This window comes from Pipistrellus hanaki (assembly GCF_964339955.1).
Source record: "Pipistrellus hanaki genome assembly, chromosome: 7".
Classification (NCBI taxonomy): domain Eukaryota; kingdom Metazoa; phylum Chordata; class Mammalia; order Chiroptera; family Vespertilionidae; genus Pipistrellus; species Pipistrellus hanaki.
Window position 1 is genome coordinate 20,803,551 of NC_140509.1, and position 18,857 is coordinate 20,822,407.

The 18,857-nt window shown below is 36.2% G+C and overlaps 1 protein-coding gene across 16 annotated transcripts in view; it reads left to right on the top strand.

The window, feature by feature from the left end:
• The window catches only part of MLIP (muscular LMNA interacting protein), a 252,609-nt gene extending 238,545 nt beyond the window's left edge, over window positions 1–14,064 (top strand). For 15 of the 16 annotated variants that reach the window (XM_084889444.1, XM_084889446.1, XM_084889435.1 and 12 more), the window contains 2 exons: window positions 3,740–3,793; window positions 5,170–5,709. In XM_084889444.1, the coding sequence (XP_084745570.1) occupies window positions 3,740–3,793; window positions 5,170–5,202 (87 nt within the window). In that variant the 3' untranslated portion in view covers window positions 5,203–5,709. Of the gene's footprint in view, window positions 1–3,739; window positions 3,794–5,169; window positions 5,710–13,752 lie in introns of those variants that run through there. The other variant, XM_084889434.1, reaches the window with a different exon arrangement.
• The last annotated feature ends 4,793 nt before the right edge of the window (window positions 14,065–18,857 follow it).

Genomic DNA, 18,857 nt, shown 5'->3' on the forward strand with positions numbered 1-18,857 from the left:
ATTTGTCCTCAAGCATACTTACCAATTAGAGAGGCATAGAAGACTCTTTGTCCCTCAGTGTTCACCCACTCTCTCTCTTCTCTATAAATAGATAACAAGACTTTCACCTATGTAAAAATGTTCATGTTTTAGGTTCATCATTTTCATTCTACTGTGAAGGGGTTTTTGCACCATTTTTACTTTTCCTCCCAATTTAGCATCGCTAAGCCTTTATGCATTACAAAATCTCTGCACTCAGCAAAGGTATTAATGTTCAACATTATTTCTCTCCAACATTTCCCAATTGTTCTTCCCCAATCAACAAAATACCACTGTGTCTACCTTTACTCATCCTAGAGATTAGGGTGGGGCTAGATTAACCCAGAAAAACTTGAGTCTATTTTCTAATACAATACTTGAATTTAAACCTTCTTTATTCTCTCTCTCCCTCTCCCTCTCCCTCCCTCCCTCCCTCCCTCCCTCCCTCCCTCCCTCCCTCCTTCCCTCCCTCCCTCTCTCTCTCTCTCTCTCTCTCTCTCTCTCTCTCTCTCTCTCTCTCATTTAAACATCTTCCAATCACCTCCACTATCCATATTTTGCTCTTTGGCCACATTTACTTTTTTTGAAATGATCTGATCACACATTTCCCTTTCTTGTTTAGAATACTTCAATGGCTTCTCACTGCCTAGGGCAGGGGTTTGCAACCTTTAAGACATAAAGAGCCACTTGGACCCGTTTCCGAAGGAAAAAAAAACCTGGGAGCCGCAAAACCATTGCGACATTTAAAACAAATATAACACTGCATATATTGTTTCTTACCTTAATGCTGTATACCGGATCGTGCAGTTAGCTGTCAATCTGAAGAAAAAAGGGACTTTTTCACTTAACAATGTAAAATATATTTTTGCAAATTAATAGCTAATTAAAATATTTAATTTACCTGGTTAATGGGATTTTTGCTCCTGAACCTTAGGGCACAGTGTCAGCACATCAGGGCTGTAAGACGTTACCTTCATTTTCACACAGGCTTGCAAGTTGTCGGAGCCGCAGTAAAGCTTCAAAAGAGCCGCATGCGGCTCTGGAGCCGTAGATTGCCGACACCTGGCCTAGAGAATAAGCCCAGCCTCCTTATCCAACATATAAGCTCCACTGTATGATGTCTCTCACATGGCCATTCAGAGCTAGACCAGCCACTCCTGAAATGCTTTGGTCTCTGAAAGAGACACTCTTGTCTTTAGTATGTGGCTTTTCCTTTTGCACAATGGTGCACATCACTCCCTTCCCCTGTCTCCCCTTCTCCTGTCTTCACACTCCCTTAGAAAGCACAGTCTCCGGAGATTGTCCCCCTGGATTCTAAGTATGACTGTGTTGTTTGCTAGTTCTGCATCTTCAATAAGTTGTTCTGCCTCTCAGTTTTAGTTTCCTTATCTGTGAAACAGGGTAAAATTAGTATTCACCTTAGTGGGCTGTTATAAAAACTAAATAACCAAATAAGTATAATGAATTGACCATGTGTGAACATAATAAATGATTAAAACTAAATCCATTAAAAATATCACCTTTCTGTAGCTTCACTTGAGGTTGGCTGCAAAATAATTTACTTTTGGTGGTCAGATGTGAAATCCAAATATTAATCAGCACCAAGTCGCATTTACTTCAACTATGACATTCAATCCTGTTTTTCTCATTTGGCTAAAAGGCAATTCAGAGGTTTTGTTTTGTTTTGTTTTTCTAGTCTCAAAAATATATGGATAATCCTCTCCTTTTTTGTATTTTACCTATAATATTTGTATTTCTTGAAATCTGAAAGTATCAATTAATTTTTTTCTTTTCAATATTATGCAGCCTGAGGTACATACAGGGATTTCAGCCTTGTTGGTAGCAGTAAAATGTTGTCCAACAAACAAGGACTTGTTAAATAAATTATTATGTATCAATAATAATAATAATAATAATAATATCACTTTTTATTTAGTATTTTTGGTCGGCTTGAGGATAATAAAAGGCAAACCTATTATGACAAAAGATCATAAGTAGAAAAAAACATTACAAAGCCAAATATAAATGACCTGGGGATTATCAATGAATTAGAATCAGTCATTTTCTGTTTTATTTTGTTGATTAGGATAATTAACACAGTTTTTGAAATTCAAGATTAAAATGAAACAAATTTAAATGAATAAATGCCTATATTGCAAAGAAGTATAGAAAATAAAGATAGATATCACATAATTACTCAACTGCTTTTCTAATCTCAGTAAGTATTTTACTGGGAGTGTTCCAATATTTTCAAATTTCAGAAAATTTATCCTATCCTCTTTTAGGAGACTAGGAGAATGAAAACTTGACATTGTACAAAATCAGATGAGTCATAATTACTGTAACATTTAGCCTAGATATGCAAAAGATTCTACTATCTCCAGGACCAATTACTTGGGTTTGAGGTTTGGAGACGTACTTAGGGTCTGATTTTATGCCAGGCTTAGAATCTCAGGAGATCCTGATGAACAGGAGAAAATAGTAGTTTTCAGCTGATTTCTGGAATGCTATTTAGATCTCTAATTGACTCAGGAGTCAGATTATACTTCTATTTAAAGCAATGGTCTTAGGCAGTTAGAAGGAGTCCTCATGTTATGCTACCCAGAGGATTTCATGGTTGGTAACAGAATATAATGGTTGGGAATTAATGAAGCTATAGTTTAAATAAAGGCAGGCTGCATGCTTACATATCTGCTAGAACAGCGGGACTGCCTTGGCCTTCCCAGCAGCCAGTATTGGCATCTTCCTGGGGCAAAGACTAAATTTCTGGGAACTTCTGACTGCCCTGGAGGATTAGGAGGTCACTGTTCCATTAATTTTTTGATCAGTGAAGGACTCTATTTAAAGTGAAGGTGGGTCGATTGTTTTCTGGTTTTCCCAGGACAATAGCAAAAACAGGGAATGTTATTGTCAAAACAGGTATTGTGGTTACCTTAAGGTTGGAGCAAGAAGAGAAGGTGAAATAAAAAAGAAATAGATTTATTACAAATTATTGCTCTCCCCATCTCTTGGTGTGTGCGTGAGTATCCCTGACTCTCTCTCTTTCTCTGGTGTGTCTATGACTTTCTTCTATATTAATAAGTTTAAATGTATGTGTAGTGCTCAATAGACACAATAATCAAAATTCTTATATAAGCAGAAGAACCTACCTTCTGTTAAGGTGTTGTTTTTTACAGTATAAAAACATCACCTGCTAAGATTGCAATGGTTATGAAGTCTCTGAGGATTGACATTATTAACTTTTACAATAATGCTTTCCATCCCAAGTAGTGTGTACATCTATAGACACATCAGTATTTACTGTGTGTCTGAGAATGATTTATTTCTTCTGCTTTGGAATTTTCCAATTTGAACCTGTTGTGAGAGTTGACACATAAATAAAATTTGCTTTCTCTTTATGATTCCTATCAGTGAGTTTTAATAATTCATAAATTCAATAAACATTTAATAACAGCATTGTTAGAGTTTATATGGAATAGAAAAATAGGATGTGGACCTAGGCTCAAAGAATTCGCCATCTGCTAAACATTTTTTTCTATGTTAATAATCTCTTCCTTTGCTTTTAATAACAATCAAAGTTTAATGTTTACACTTGATAGAATCTACTGTGATCTTCAGTATACTTATGCCATTATTTAACTATCTACTTTAAGTGAAATTTAATCATTTATTTCTCCTCATTTCTAACCCTCATCACATCTTGGGCCTCTTCTCTGTGAAGCTGAGTCATCCAATGGTGGCTATTCCTGAACATGAGACTCTTGATTCCAAAGAGGTAAATATAAGATATAATTGGAGATCTAGTTATCCATATCTATGTAATATTAGTTTTTAAGAATAAACAATCTCATTTAAAAATATTAATAAAATTTTGGATTTTTTTTTTTAAAAAGCATTAACTGGCCCACTTGGTGTTGTTCAGAAGAATCTGGCAGCTAAATAAGTAAAATTTTGCTGCTTCTCAACATGGAAGGTGATACCTGTGTGTAGAAACTTGATTATAAACAAACTCCTTCTATCCTGTCTTTGAGATTTCCTCTTTGGATTAATTGGGAAGCCACTATAGTCTTCTTTACCTAGACTCTAGATTCTAGAGGGACAGTAGATGTCCTATAATACTTATAATGTATCTCTTGAATCTCAGTATCTCATAGTTTCTAGGTTCCCAGACCCCTAAGTGAATGTTGCATATGGCAGGTAGCATATGGCAGGTAGCATGCCAGTTTAAACATAGCCTCTAAATTTCATGTGGATGTTTAGTCACTTTCAACCTTTGAAGTGAAAGACAAAACACACACACACACACACACACACACACAAACACACACAAATATTTTTAAAACTTTTTTTATTTTTATAAATGTTGTACCAAACAAAGAAAAAACACTTATTTTTAAAAACATTTTGTGTTAATCAAGAGCAAGAATAATTGAACAATATGTCTTTATCTATATCCTCTCAGGCAAAGTGGTAAACGTAAAAAAAAAAGTGATTTTAAATAAAAAAGTTATCTTTAAGAAATTAGCTCACTCATTCATTTCATATGCCTTAACAAATAAGCCATTCTCAATTTTACAGCCTGCAATATTTTGGGGAGGACTGGGGGATCATAGTACAAAAGAAGTAGGAGGGATAAATTTTTATATAATATTGAAATATTTTCCCCAAAGTATCTCTTTCACAATTTAGGGCATATCACTCACTTTTCAAAAATTTACATCCTTATTTCTGCAAATTTTAGAAGCTTTGTCATACAAGACCAGTGTGCCTCTCTGTTATAATATTAGTTATTAAAACAGAAAAGAGATTTTAAGAATAGGTGTGAATTTATATCCTTGATCACATCTCTGATTTAAAAAGTAGGATTATTGGTTCAATGAATTATGAACATACGGAAGACTTTTGATACATATAGCCAAATTGCATTCCTGAAAAAATGTAACAATCTTACGAGGAATCTGTCCAGATACCTGTTTCCATTTACACTTGCTGCATAGAATATGCAGTAATAATATAATGAGTAGTAATATTAATTGCCAATTTATTGACAGCTTAATATATGTTAAAATGTTACACACTTTTGATGCACTATTTTATTTAATCTTCACGAAACATTTTAAGTTAAGTACTATTTTTATTCCCATCTTACAGATGAGGAAACTGAGGCCGAGAAAAGTCAGCTAAAGCCAGATAGATGGAAACAGTCTGCCTAATCAGGAATCCAGATCTGACTGCCTGAAGCCTGTGCTCTTAAGCCCTCTACTGTACCCTCTCTGACTATCTTCATTTCTATCTGTATTATCTAATTCTGTCTCTCTTTTAAATCCTACTTTAAAATATTTGCAATTTATAAGGAGAAATTATCTTTTGTCTTAATTTACATTTTAAAAATCCTCTATTTTCTGTTATTTTTGTCTATTTTGCATTAAGTAATGCATTTATCTACTGGTATGGTGATATTTTTCTTATTGCATTATAAACTCCCTTTATATATTAATGATATTTACTCTTTGTCAAATGTGCTAGCCCTTTTGGTGAGATGGTGGCAAATTGTGTGAGACTAAAAAAACAAACAACTATATACTAGTATGTCCAAGAACAGGAGAATGGTTGAATAAATTTTGTACATTCCAAGAGAATATACAAATATATAAAAAATATACAAATATATAAAATATACAAATATATATACAAATATATACAAATATACAAATATACAAATAAAATATACAAATATATATACAAATATATACAAATATATAAAATATACAAATATATATACAAATATATAAAAAATAACAATCAGATGTTCTCTTTCTTTCAAACAATAATTGGCTGAAGTTCACATAGGCTAGATCTATATAAATAAAAATGTTTCTAAATAATAATAGAAAGTCAGTTGGTTGATTAAATAACAAAAGCATTCAGATGGGATAATAAATACTGAATTAAGAACTTCTGAATGTTAGGTAATGCTGAAAGACTGTTGCAAGAACAACAGGTAGCAGTAGTATTATAATATTTATACTTTTTGCACCAATTATTATAACCCTAAAGACAAAACTTAAAAGTAAGCTAATGAGCAAGATTGTCAAAAAGTGATTTCAAGCTCATATTTGGAATATATGAAAAACATCATAAAAGAAACTAGAGTTTGAAGTTTAGCAATTGTGAGTCAGGAAGTTAGATAGTATTAAAATATATAAATAAGCAAAAGGATATTTTATGTTTATTGTTTATTGTTACATTTGGGACATTAACAAATTTTATAGTTTCTTATGATATATGGTTAGACTATAATATTGATCCACATTTCCCCCCAAAACCTCGCTTTGTTATTTAAATATCTGCTAAATTATCCTTTTCTACAGGGCAATTCTGGCCTAAGAAGTAAAGCATCCCAGTTACCAACCCAATCCAAATAAACAATTATGGAAAAACCCTTCATCAGATCTCAAAATTTACCCCTTAGTTTTTCTTCCATTTTCAAAAGATAGCAATCTGTTTTTCTTGCCACCAGACTCACATTTCTTGAATTTCATTATGCTGCTTATGGATTCTAATTTTTCAAAATTAGCTTGGTAATTCATTTACAAGAGACAGACATCAGATTTATCAGATTTGACTTGTTCATTGTTTTCATAAGTCATATGATTTATAAAGTGTATTGAAAAAGAACTAACTCGGAGCAATTCCACTTATCATCTAGTTTAGTGGTTGTCAACTCTGGCAGAACATAAGGATATCCTTTGTAAAAACCACAGAAGTACCATTCCACTTTAGGCAAATTGAATTAAGAAGCTCTGGAGGTGGACAAAAACATTGGTTGCTATGTTTTTAAATCTTGGTGATTCAAATGTACAACAAGAGCTGAGATCCTCAAATTCTAGCTTCTTCATTGGTAGTTTGGGAAAGCCAATCAAATCAATTGTGGAAATAAAACTCGAAAGTAAAAGCAGGAGAATTATTTAAAAACTAGAGGCCCAGTGCATGAAATTCATCAGAGGGGGAGGGTGTCCCTCAGCTTAGCCTGCACCCTCTCCAATTTGGTACCCCTCAGGGGTTGTCCAACTGCCAGTTTAGGCCCAATCCTACCGGTATCAGGCCTAAATGGGCAGTCGGTCATCCCTCTCACAATCCAGGACTGCTGGCTCCCAACTGCTCACCTGCCTGCCTTCCTGGTTGCCCCTAACTGCTTCTGCCTGCCAGCCTGATCAACCCCTAACCACTCCCCTGCCAGCCTGATTGATGCCTAATTCTCCCCTGCCAACCCATTTGCCCCTAACTGCCATCCCCTGTAGGCCTAGTCCCCCCTAACTGCCCTCCCCTTCAGGCTGGCTCCCCCTTACTGCTCACCCCTGCAGGCCTGGGTCCCTCCCAATTGCTCTTCCCTGCAGGCCTGGTCGCCCCCAACTTCTCTTCTCTGCTGGCATGGTCACCCCTAACTGCCCTCCCCTGCTGGCCTTATCACCCACAACTGCCCTCCCTTGCAGGCCTGGTCCCTCCCATCTTTGGCCACAGGGGGGCAGCCATCTTATGTGTTGGAGTGATGGTCAATTTGTATATTACTCTTTTATTAGATAGGATAGAGGCCTGGTGCACGGGTGGGGTCAGCTGGTTTGCCCTGAAGGGTGTCCTGGATGAGGGTGGGGGTTCCCTTGGGGTATGGGGCAGCCTGGGTGAGGGTTCTGTGGTGGTTTTCAGGCTAGTTATGCTTCCCAGTGACCCAAGTGGAGGCCATAGTATCTGATATTTATTTATCCTATATAATTTTGTAACCTTGAGCAGAGCCAAGCCTCCTTCTTGCTCTGTGGCCACAGCCATTTTTGTTGGGGTTTATTTATCTTCTATAGTTGAAACTTTATAGCCTTGAGTAGAGGCCTAGGCCAGCCAGGGTGTACAGAAAGCTTGGCTTCCTCCATTTCCAGGGAAACCCAAGCTTCCTGCTCAGTGGCCACAGCCATCTTGGTTGGGTTAATTTGCACACTTGCTCCTGATTGGCTGGTGGGCATGGCTTGTGGGTATAGCGGAGTGATAATTAATTTGCATATTACTCTTTTATTAGATGGGATTAGTTTCAGCCCTGTTGGAGTGACTCAGTTGACATATGAACTAGGAGGTCAAGGTTCAATTCTTGGTCAGGGCACATGCCCCAGTTGTGGGCTCGATGTCTGGTGAGCAGTGTGTAAGAGGCAGCCGATTGATGATTCTGTCTCATCATTGATGTTTCTATCTCTCTCTTCCTTTCTGAAATCAATATTAAAAAAATAAAACAAAACAAAGTTAGTTTCAGAGAATGCTTTGAATTAATAAAAACGTGGGCCACATGTTCTGATCTGCTGTAAATGTTTAACCTGTGCTTTAACCTGTGCTTTAACCTGTGTAGATAAATTTTGAGAAATATGTTCTATGTTGAGATTCACTATAATTTCTTTAGTAACACCTAATACTTTGTTTTGGTTTTCTATGTATTCTACACAGGTTTGGAAATTACTTAGGTTAAAGCTGGGCATAGCATTGCAAGCTGAGTCTGGGGACTAGTAGGCTCCAAAGAATGTTTGATTTAGCATTTTATGAGGCACGTAAAAAAATACTTGGTCATTGATGAATCCTTCTACAAGCAGATGAGATCCCAAAATAATTGATTTGACTGTTGTGGTCAGCTGACTAATCAATTTGCAAAGAAGGTCACTTTCATAAATTTCAATTATTCACACCAATGCAGCAATCTCCAAAAAGGTATATAGCTAACACCATTTAATTTCAAGCTAAGTCTTTGCCTGAGATAGAAGAAAAAAAACATTCTAGTAGCAATAATTATTTCTGATTATACCTATCACGTCTTGTGAATTTAGCAACTCTTTGATCTACCACCACTCTGTAACCCACTTCTCTTTTAACAGGCTTAATTGTGAAAGTAGACCCACCATTTTCATATCAACTGATACGTGTGGCCCTAGGCCTCTTTTATTTTTTACTTGAGGGTCAATTGATTTCATGATTAGATGCATTTAATTCTGACCTTTCATATTTACTTTTTATTAATATCACTTGAGAGCTAATCATTTACTAACTGCCCATAAAACACACACCTGGCAAATTCTTCTCCTGTTTTCTTTTCCTCCTCTTTGCAAATTTTGATCAACATTTAAGGGTTGTAGGATCACAGTTCTGCGAGGAAGGGGACTATAAATGATTTGCTGCCCCGGTGTGTCTATACTTTTTATTGTGCTCGGCTCATTTTATTTTGAATTTAAGAATCTCCACTAATGTCTAAGTTTCTAATCTAATGGGATAAGTGTCTCAATCCTCTATCTTTATTCTCCAGATGACAACGTAGAACAAAGAAAATAAATGACTTGTCCATGAAAGCCAGTCTCATTTTCTGGTTTGATTCAAGGGTAAAATTGAAATTATCAAGGAGAATGGGCTCACTCTATTCCCTGTAGGTAATTGTCCTAAATATTATTTTTCAAAACCAAGCTTTGATAAATCTCAGATTGAAGAGTTCCAGGTTGTAATTTCAGGCAAGAATTTGGAATATGGCTACTGTAATATATGCTAATTAAAAGAAGATTCATATGTTTTGATAAACAACTGCACAGAGGGTAAATGTGTCTTATAAATACACTTAATATGAGCTCCTGAATATACAGCACCATGCAGGTAGTCAAGGACACTTGTCAAAATGACATTCTTGTGTTGTAAGCCCCAGTCTGTGTTGGGGAAATATAACAACAACAATACCAAACAAAACACTTTATCAACTCAGAAGTCCTCCTCACGAAAGCAGTAGAGAAAACAACTTTATTGTTGAATAAGCATTAAACCAGAATGTGATATGCACAATCACTAAGAGATAAAAGAATCAGAAAAAAAAATCTCACCCTTCATATAGCTATATATATATGTTTTCAAGATAAACAATAATTTAATCCATTCTCAAGAGGGCTTGACAGTAGCATGTATTATTACACATAGTTTATTCTTTATCACCCCGTAAGTGGGGTGACCACCTGTCAGTTAATTGGTGGATTTTTCCTTTACACAAAGGAAAAATAAGCTTTTCATATCTTTATGACAGGAGGTAGTTTTACAACTTGGAGTCAGGTATCGGCTAAAGTTAGCTCTTACCCCCTCTCAGAAACTAGGAGAAGGGGGTGCTATCTCACTTGGATGTGTACTTGGTTCTCAGGTCCTTGAGAAAGACTTACCTGAGCCTTAAAGCTGACAAAATGCCTCTAATTTTCCAAAGGACTTATGTGCATTTTAAAGAATGGAGATTGTACTCAGAGTGACAAGTTTTCTAAAGTAAATGTTCTAAGAACAGAGGATGGGAAATCTCTTCCTTTATTTTGAACAGGAGAATTAAGCCTCTTATTTTTAATTTCTTTCTGTCTTTATACTTGGTTGACAAGAGGCAGAACTGAAATCTCAGAGAGTCTTACTCTGAAGAAAGACACCCCACTTATTTTCCTTTCCTAGGGTCTTAGTTGAATCTACTGTAGGAGAGAGAAGTGGTTGATAATTTTGGGGTTTCTCCAATTTTGGGGTCATCTCAGTAGATTGGTGTTGGATTTTGTAGTGTAGTGAGTCATGGAAAAGCTGAGCAAAAGGCGGGAACTGGAATGACTGGCATTCCTCTGTGTGCTAGTTTTTTAAGGTAAACAAACAATATAAGATCTATGCTAAAAACTGTTTGGAGTTCAGACCATCCTCGTATTGTTTTTTTGTTGTTGTTTATTTGGTGGTTGTGTTTTTTAATCCTTACCTGAGCATATTTTTCCCCACTGATTTCTAGAAAGAATGGAAGGGAGAGAAGAGGAGAGGGGGAGAGAGAGAAACATCTGTGTGAGAGAGACACATCTATTGGTTGCCTCTGGCATGTGTCCCTACCTGGGCTGGGGAACCTGCAATAGAGGCACGTGCCCTTGACTGGGAATCGAATATGAGACCATTGGGTCTGCAGACCACTGAACAAAACTGGCCAGAGTGGTATTTAATGTTTTTGACTTCAGAATCAAAGCTATTCTCTCCAGAATCCATTGTATCTGCATTCTCTATCAATCATGATATCCTTATAGGATCTTAATTACTGAATGTTTTACAGCTTCTGGATTATGGACAATACATTTTAGTGCAAGATCTTGTGTCTTTACACTGAAGTTAGTGGTTATATAAATGTCCAAAATACATTTAAAAATTTTCTGGAAAAATAAATATGTAACAATTAATAATATTATGATGTACATTTTTCTGAAATTTGCTTTTTGTTCTGCATGCATGAAGTCTGGTTTTATATTTACAAGAACATATATGTAGATAAATTTGTTTTAATTTGACAGAGAAGAGAATGTGCAGAGGGCTTTGTATTAAAAGGGGATGGAAAATCAGTGTATATAGCACATTCTTTAGTAAAATAAATGCTTTCTGTAACATTGGTTTAAAGTTTCACAACACTATATCACTTATTACCCAAAGTAAACTCTAAATAAAATTATTTTTGGAATTTGATTTCCTTCAAAATAATGATTTTCTAAATGTCTTGAGTTTTTCTTTATGTTTACTTATATCCGAAAAATGTGTGTTGTTCTACTGACAATATGAGAAATTACTGATATGTAATTTCTCATATGTAATATGAGAAAAAACTGTCAGGGTGCTAGTCTGAAAATAAGAATTAAGTAATGTTTATTCATGATTGTTTTATCTTTCTTAATTGTCAACCTTTGATTTTCTCAACTTATTTAGATGTTTACCTATATTGAGATTGGCAAAGGAAAGTAAAACGTTCACAAAATGTCTACAGCCATGAGTGTATATGTCATAGCATAAGCCAGCATTTCAAGCCAGCTGCTGGATTGTGGTATCCATCATGACTTTGCTCTGCTAGTGGGTTGTGGATGGCTGAGAAACTGTGCTGACTTTGCCAGCATGATGTCGGAGGATGCACTATCTATTTGTCCTCAGTCCGATTTAATTATTCAATCTTATATCCCAAAGAGAATTTAGAAGGCATTTAATCCAACATTTTATTTGTAACCCTGTCTGCAAGTATCTCCTTATATATCTACTGTTTAAAGTCTTCTGGTGATGAGTCAGACAGGATATATGTTTTAAGTATGGCTAAGACAAAGGAATGACTGCCGGAACTACAAAAACAAATAGAAAACATTGAAAGACTAGGGCTTAATTTCAAATACCGGGGCCTTGAGCATGATACTGAATCTTTTTCAGCCTGGATGTAATTCCCTGTAAAGTGAGATCAAAGGATTATGGTGGAGATCTGCATTAATGCATATAAAGTGCTTAGCATCTAAAACACCTACCACTTAATAACTGTTAGCCAAGTCATGCTGATTTCTTTGACGATCTTATAATACTAGCTACGGTACTAAATGTTGGTACTTTCAGGGAAATCTAAATAAGTGGTAGTTTTCATTTGTTAGAAAGAGAAGGAGGAGATGTAATTTAGTCATTCCCTCCTTTCATTCTAAAACTTCTGAGAATCCCAGATGGTGAAAGCTACCACTCACTTACGTTGTGACTGGTGATTTTCTGTGGCCAGAACAAATCAGTGCAGTAATGGAGCCGCCCCTTTGTTTTAGCAGCTCTTTCTCTAACTCCTCTTTCTAGTCTAACAAATGCAGCTTCTCCCTAAATGATACAGAATGTAACCATATTTCACAGTCCTGGGTAGCCCGGTGGCCATGCCCTGGTCAGGTTTCCTGTCTGCTTTACTTTCTCTCCCCCCCGCCCCCTGCCCCCTTTTCTTATGGCAGCCAGCTCGGTGCCTGGCTCTCTCAGGGCACTGCCTCTTCACGCTATGATGCAGCCCCAGGCAAAGCAGGGAGACCTGCCTCCAGAAAAGCAACTGACATCCCTGAGCCTCCCCAGCCACTCTGGAAGGCTCCATTGACGGCCCTGAGTTGGCACCTGGAATAAAGTCAAGTTTATTTCCTTCCATTGGTGTCATTCTATCCCATTCTTGAAAGCATATAGCGGAAAAATGTTTTAGAACTTAATGTCTCTTTTGGTATCATGTCCAACACTTTCTTTTATACTCTTGTCTTCAATTCTATGATCTGCTAATATCCACCTCCAATCAGTTACATTTATCATATCTGTTCCAGATATTTAACCTGTGTCACATAGAGCTTGGATAGATAAATTATTTGAATCACTTCCCTACTGCATAACTACATTATAAAGCCAATTGAACCAATATGTGAAAAAAAAAAAAAGAAGGCAAGCATTCCATTCTCTGTCTCAGTCTTTTGTAATGTTCCATTTTGCAAACACTGGGCTTAATTCAACCCCAGTTCACTTTACCCCCTTGTTTTAGAATTTACATTTCAGGGGATGATGACGTCAATGCTAAAAGATAGGGAGGGCAGCAGGCAAGTGATGGAAAGGTGAGGGTTGTGGATGGGATGTGGCAGTGCTGTTCCTCATGGCTGTTTGTCTTTCAAAGCTATCCTAACCCTCTGCAGGAGGCCGGAACTGCTCTGCTGAGCTCTCAAGAGATCAGTCTAATGTGAAGCTAAGCTGCATGTCTTTTTTATGCCATTAATTGTATAACAGCCACCGAGGGGGGAAAATACAATTTTTAAAAAGATAAACCATTTTTTTTTAAATGTGAAATGCTATGCTCAAATGTTAATGTATACATTTTTGGGTATGTTTTTAAAAATTATCTCCATCGCCTGACTGCTATTTTTTCTTATTTTTTAGCAATGAAGTTGGAGCAGAAGCTGAAAACCCAGGCTGTGCTAAAGATTTTTGGAGTGCTGGTGCTAATCACTTACAAGATATAACTTTTTATTTTCACTATAAGTGTTCCCTTTAGCAATGCAGCAGTGAAACTAAAAAAAAAAAATCTTGCAAGCATATAACATCTCAGTACTCAATTGCATCCAGCATAGGAGAGATTTACCTACAGCTTCTCACACCACTGATAGAGTCTGTAATGCCTTCTATTAAGCTGACAGCAGTACTAAGATGCGCATATATTTAGCAACAAAATAAAGAAAACTTGTGGGTTTTAAACAGAAAATGGTTGTGACTGTTTTTCCACACTAGTTTTATTTAATGCATACATTACTTACTAAATCAGATATTATTCCCCTTTGCTTCATTTATTTAAAAACATGTTTTTATTGATTTTAGAAAGGAAGAGACAGAAATAGAAATATCAATTATGAGAGAGAATCATTGATCTGCCGCCTCCTGCTTCCTTCTCTTCCCCCCCCTCCACTCCCCCACTAGGGATTGAGCCTACAACCCAGGCATGTGCCCTGACCAAGAATGGAACTGTGACCTCCTGTTTCATAGGTTTACACTCAACCATTGAGTCACACTGGCTGTGCTGCTTCATTTTTTATTTTATTTTTTTACATATAAAGAAAAAGTACAACAACTTTAATAAAAGAGGTTCTGCCTGCTTTCCAGAGATGTTAATGAGGTGTTTACTTGGGTAGGAGGAAGTTGGTATTTTGTATAACATACACTGTTTTCCCATTCTTTTGGGGTCCTCTGCTGCCAGAACAGGCTAAGTGTCAGGCAAGCCAGTGATGTTGAGCATCACATCATTGCAATGTCTCCACCATTGCCACGTGATTCCTGTGAAGGCTATTTCAAAGTCAGTCCACATTCAAAATCTTGCAAGTAGCAGAGATCACAGAGCAAACCCACACTGTGATGACAATCCTGGAAAACCACCCTGCAGCATTCCTGATGCTCACATACTGACCATGTCCAGTTTTTTCCCCCAGTCATCACCCTAGTAGTCTGTCCTAGGCTTCTGTAAGTGTTTTTCTCCCTCAGCCTTCTGCCCAGCCTGGGAGCCTAGGACAAGGCACACTAAGGAAGAATCCTTTGCAATTCTGATAGTGAGCTCCTGGTAGTAGAGGAACCCTTTGCACATATCCCAAGTTACTTAGTGTCAACTCTGCCTGAGCCACAGAGCTTTCTCAGACCACTGCTTCATCAGCCCATCAGTGCACTCAGGGCAAAGTAGAGAGAGCTGCCTAAGGAAGAGGAACTGGCCTCCATTCTCTACCCACCATTTGGGAGTGTTTCATTGTCAGTCATCATTTGGCACCGGGAAATATAAAATTCTCATCATCTTTTCAATTAGTGTGTGACGACAGGTGGAGCCTTAGTAATGTTCTCTGCTAATCTCTCCTCCTCCAAATAAAATATTCTTCATCAACCTGCTAAATGGCATGAATCACCGCTTTAGACTACTGATAATAATTTCTAGTTTTCACTGTGCTCTTATCATGTATCAGATACCACACCAAGGGGGTCACATAAATTTTCTTTAACATTCACAATGAGCCTGTGAATATTATTATACATATTTTATGTTTATGAGAACAGGCCCCAAAAGATTAAGTCAAGCTAGTAAGTGGTTTAGGCAAAATTCAAGCCCAATCAGATTCCAAGTCTATGCATTTTATTGGATTTTGTCCATTCATTCATTCATTCATTCATTTGTTCATTTAATTTTTTTTTTTTTTTTTTTTTTTTTTTTTACTTTGGGTAAAGAAAGTTGAGTTGATTAACTCCCAGCTCATGGCAGATTGCTAATATAAATTTGGGCAAGGCCCCTCTCCTGCATTCTTCGATTAGATGATGGGTTGGGTATTTTATAACAATTTCCATCTTACCTTCCCTTGATGTAGGCACACATATGTTTAATATATAGCCTTTAGTTATATATATTTTGAAGATCTGTACTCATATTTAATAAATGTAAATGGCATTATTGTTTATATTTCATTCCCCCCCCACTCAGCACTATGGTTTTTAAGGTCTATCCAGATTACTCTGCAAATGTCCATTGGAGTGTTTCCTCACAACTGCATAGAGTAGCCTCATCACATTTCACCAACCCATCGGCCCCAGGGGTGGTGTCTCAGGTTGCTTCCCTCCACCAGGAACAATTGTGATATACGTCCTTGCATCTGTCCTACGTGGAACTTGGTGAGACTTTCCCCACAATATATACTCAGGGATTGTTTAAATGACTAAACCACCCCAGATTGCTTCTCTCTAAAATGTATGTACCCATCTTTATTTCCATCATTTCAATAGGTTCTTATATCCCCATGTTCCTTTTCACCCTTGAAGGCCTGAGCTTTGAAATACTAGGTTACTTTATACTATCATTAAGGGCAACTTTTGAGATGGGAAATTTGTTTGAATGTGGTATCCTATTCTCACTAAGTTTTCTAATTCTCAGAGACTTTCATACCATTTAACTAATTGCATTTGTTTGGTATTTTTGTCTTCATTTCATTGATAAAAAACTTGAACCGCAAAGGGTATATGAGAGTACCAAAGCAGTGAGTTGTAAAGCTTGTGTAAGATTTCTTGATTTTCCTATTATGTTATTTCAGCAAACCAAGCTGCATCTGAATGTCATGGCCTAATCTATTTGTTCAGTTTCTCAGCAATGACCGGAGTCTTAGCATAATTACGGGAGGGGCAAGTGTTGGTTGCAAGGAGAACATGGAGAATTGGCTGCTTTTGGAGTTGGTCAGTACTAGACTTAAGTGACCTGAGGAGCTTAGAAACACAACTGAGATTTGTGAGGAGGAAGGGCATGGAAACATGTAATATGGAATAGACAGATTTTGAGGCTGTGCTTTCTGTTGGATTCCCTGGGAAGCAGATTCTGAGACAAGAGGGATGATCACAAAGAACACTGGCAAGGAAGTGAGGAAGTACGTTAGGGAAGGAAACAATAAAGAATCCATTACAAAGCCAGCTACAGTAATGAGCTACTGGAGCTCTTCCCACTGGGGAGTTCTAGACATAAGATTGAACATGTCTCAGAGTTATCCCACTTAGAAGAAAGAAAACGGGTATTTTTTATATATATATAGTTTGACATTTACCTAATAATAACTTTTCTCTTTTTAAAGCTTTTTAATGTTTTTTGACTTTTCCTTATGACTTCCTTATAAGACCCATTATTCTCTTGTGAATTATAATTTGGAAAAACATGGAAGTTTATTGGATATTGTTCTTTATAGTTTGCCAAGTAAGGTTCAGGAAGAGAGAGTTAATGAAAAGCTTACATAATATGGCAATATTCCCAAAGTTTTTTTTTTTGGACAAGTAGAAGATTCTGCAATTAGCAATGGGAACCAAAAAAATCTTCTTTAACTAGACTGCCATGGATGTCCATATTTGAAACAACCTTCATCTATTAGACATTAAATCAACAGTGTAAGAGGATAACTTGGTTTGTAAGAAGGAAAGATTATTTTGTTTAGAGAAAGTCTAGAGGCCTTAAAATAATTAAATTATAATTAGAAAATATTACTGAATTTGTTTCAAATATACACTGAATCGCTAGATTATTATGATCTCTGAACACATAATAATCTGGCCACTCAGTGTATATTCTGTATAATAAAAGGCTAATATGAAAATTATCCACTCGACCAGGAGTTCAACCAGCAGGCAGGCCGGCCAACAGTCCATGTCCCCTCCCCCAGGCCAGGCTGGCTGGACCCCACCCATGCATGAATTCATGCACCAGGCCTCTTCATGCACCAGGCCTCTAAAATATATATATATATATATATATATATATATATATATATATATATATATATATATTTTGCATCACTTAATTACCTGATTCCAAACTTTTCATAACTAAACACTCTGGGGATAAATTTAAAAAATGGAACTATAAAACAGAGAAAGTAAATAATGTAAAAAAATAAAGCAACATAAAGAATCAAAAAGACTAAATTATCCAGATGTCTACAGATGGTGACCCAGAAGTACTGATCAGAATTTCCAAAATAAAAATAGTAGAAGATTCACCTGCAAAGAAAGAAAACATCACTGTGTAATATTTAGCCAACAGCATTATTTCTGAAATTCTAATAGAGAGGTAAAACAATGAGCTATAATGCAAATGGGACTGCAAAATATTTCTCACAGGGCTTCGGATGTATTTTCCAATAAATTTGAGCTGAATTAAGTCACTCAAGGCAGTAAGAACTCCAGTGATTTTACCAACCTTATTTGGGTCACAGTTCAGTTATTTTTTTTCTTCTAATCAACACTAGTTTAGTAAAAATTGTAGAAATTGTGAAAAAATTAACAATAGCAACATAAGTGTGTTTTTTTTTTCTCCTAATGAACAGATAAGTATATGGGAAATTTTTTACTTGAGTTATGTAAGATCATAAAAAGAAGTAGATTTTGAACAATATGTGGTAGGCCATTCCCTGAATTGCAAAAAATAAATAAATAAATAAAAAATAAATGTTTAACAGTTATAAAAACTTTAGGTAGGTTTAACAGAATTTGGGAAAAGACACTACCAAGAACTCAGGCTTTTGTTAATTATTATAATCTAGGTTAGTAATCCTAGGAAGAAATTTTCCTTTTTCTTTTCCATCATTTCTTTTTTGCACAAAACTAAGGAATTTTAAGAGGGAGAAAATTCAAGTAGGTATGTTTTCCTTTGACTTTCCAATTCTATCGCTAATCAGAAATTTTACTTGAAGATAAAGAGTCAAATGTCTTAACAGAAATACATTGAACTGCTGCTGTGATTTTTGTTCAAGGATCTTCCCTGAAGTAGGATGAACAGAGTGTTCAAGTATCACATGGTTAGTGTTTCTAAAAATAAAAGTTGAAAATCACAGCTCCATCTGGTTTTCATCTTTCCTTCACTAAATTCCCCACCCCCAATTTAACTTTGTCATGTTGATAAAACAATGAACGTGCATGTGAGATAAATTATTTGAAAGCTACATTTAGTTTAGAGAAGGACATTTTAATATTATTATTAGAGTACAGTT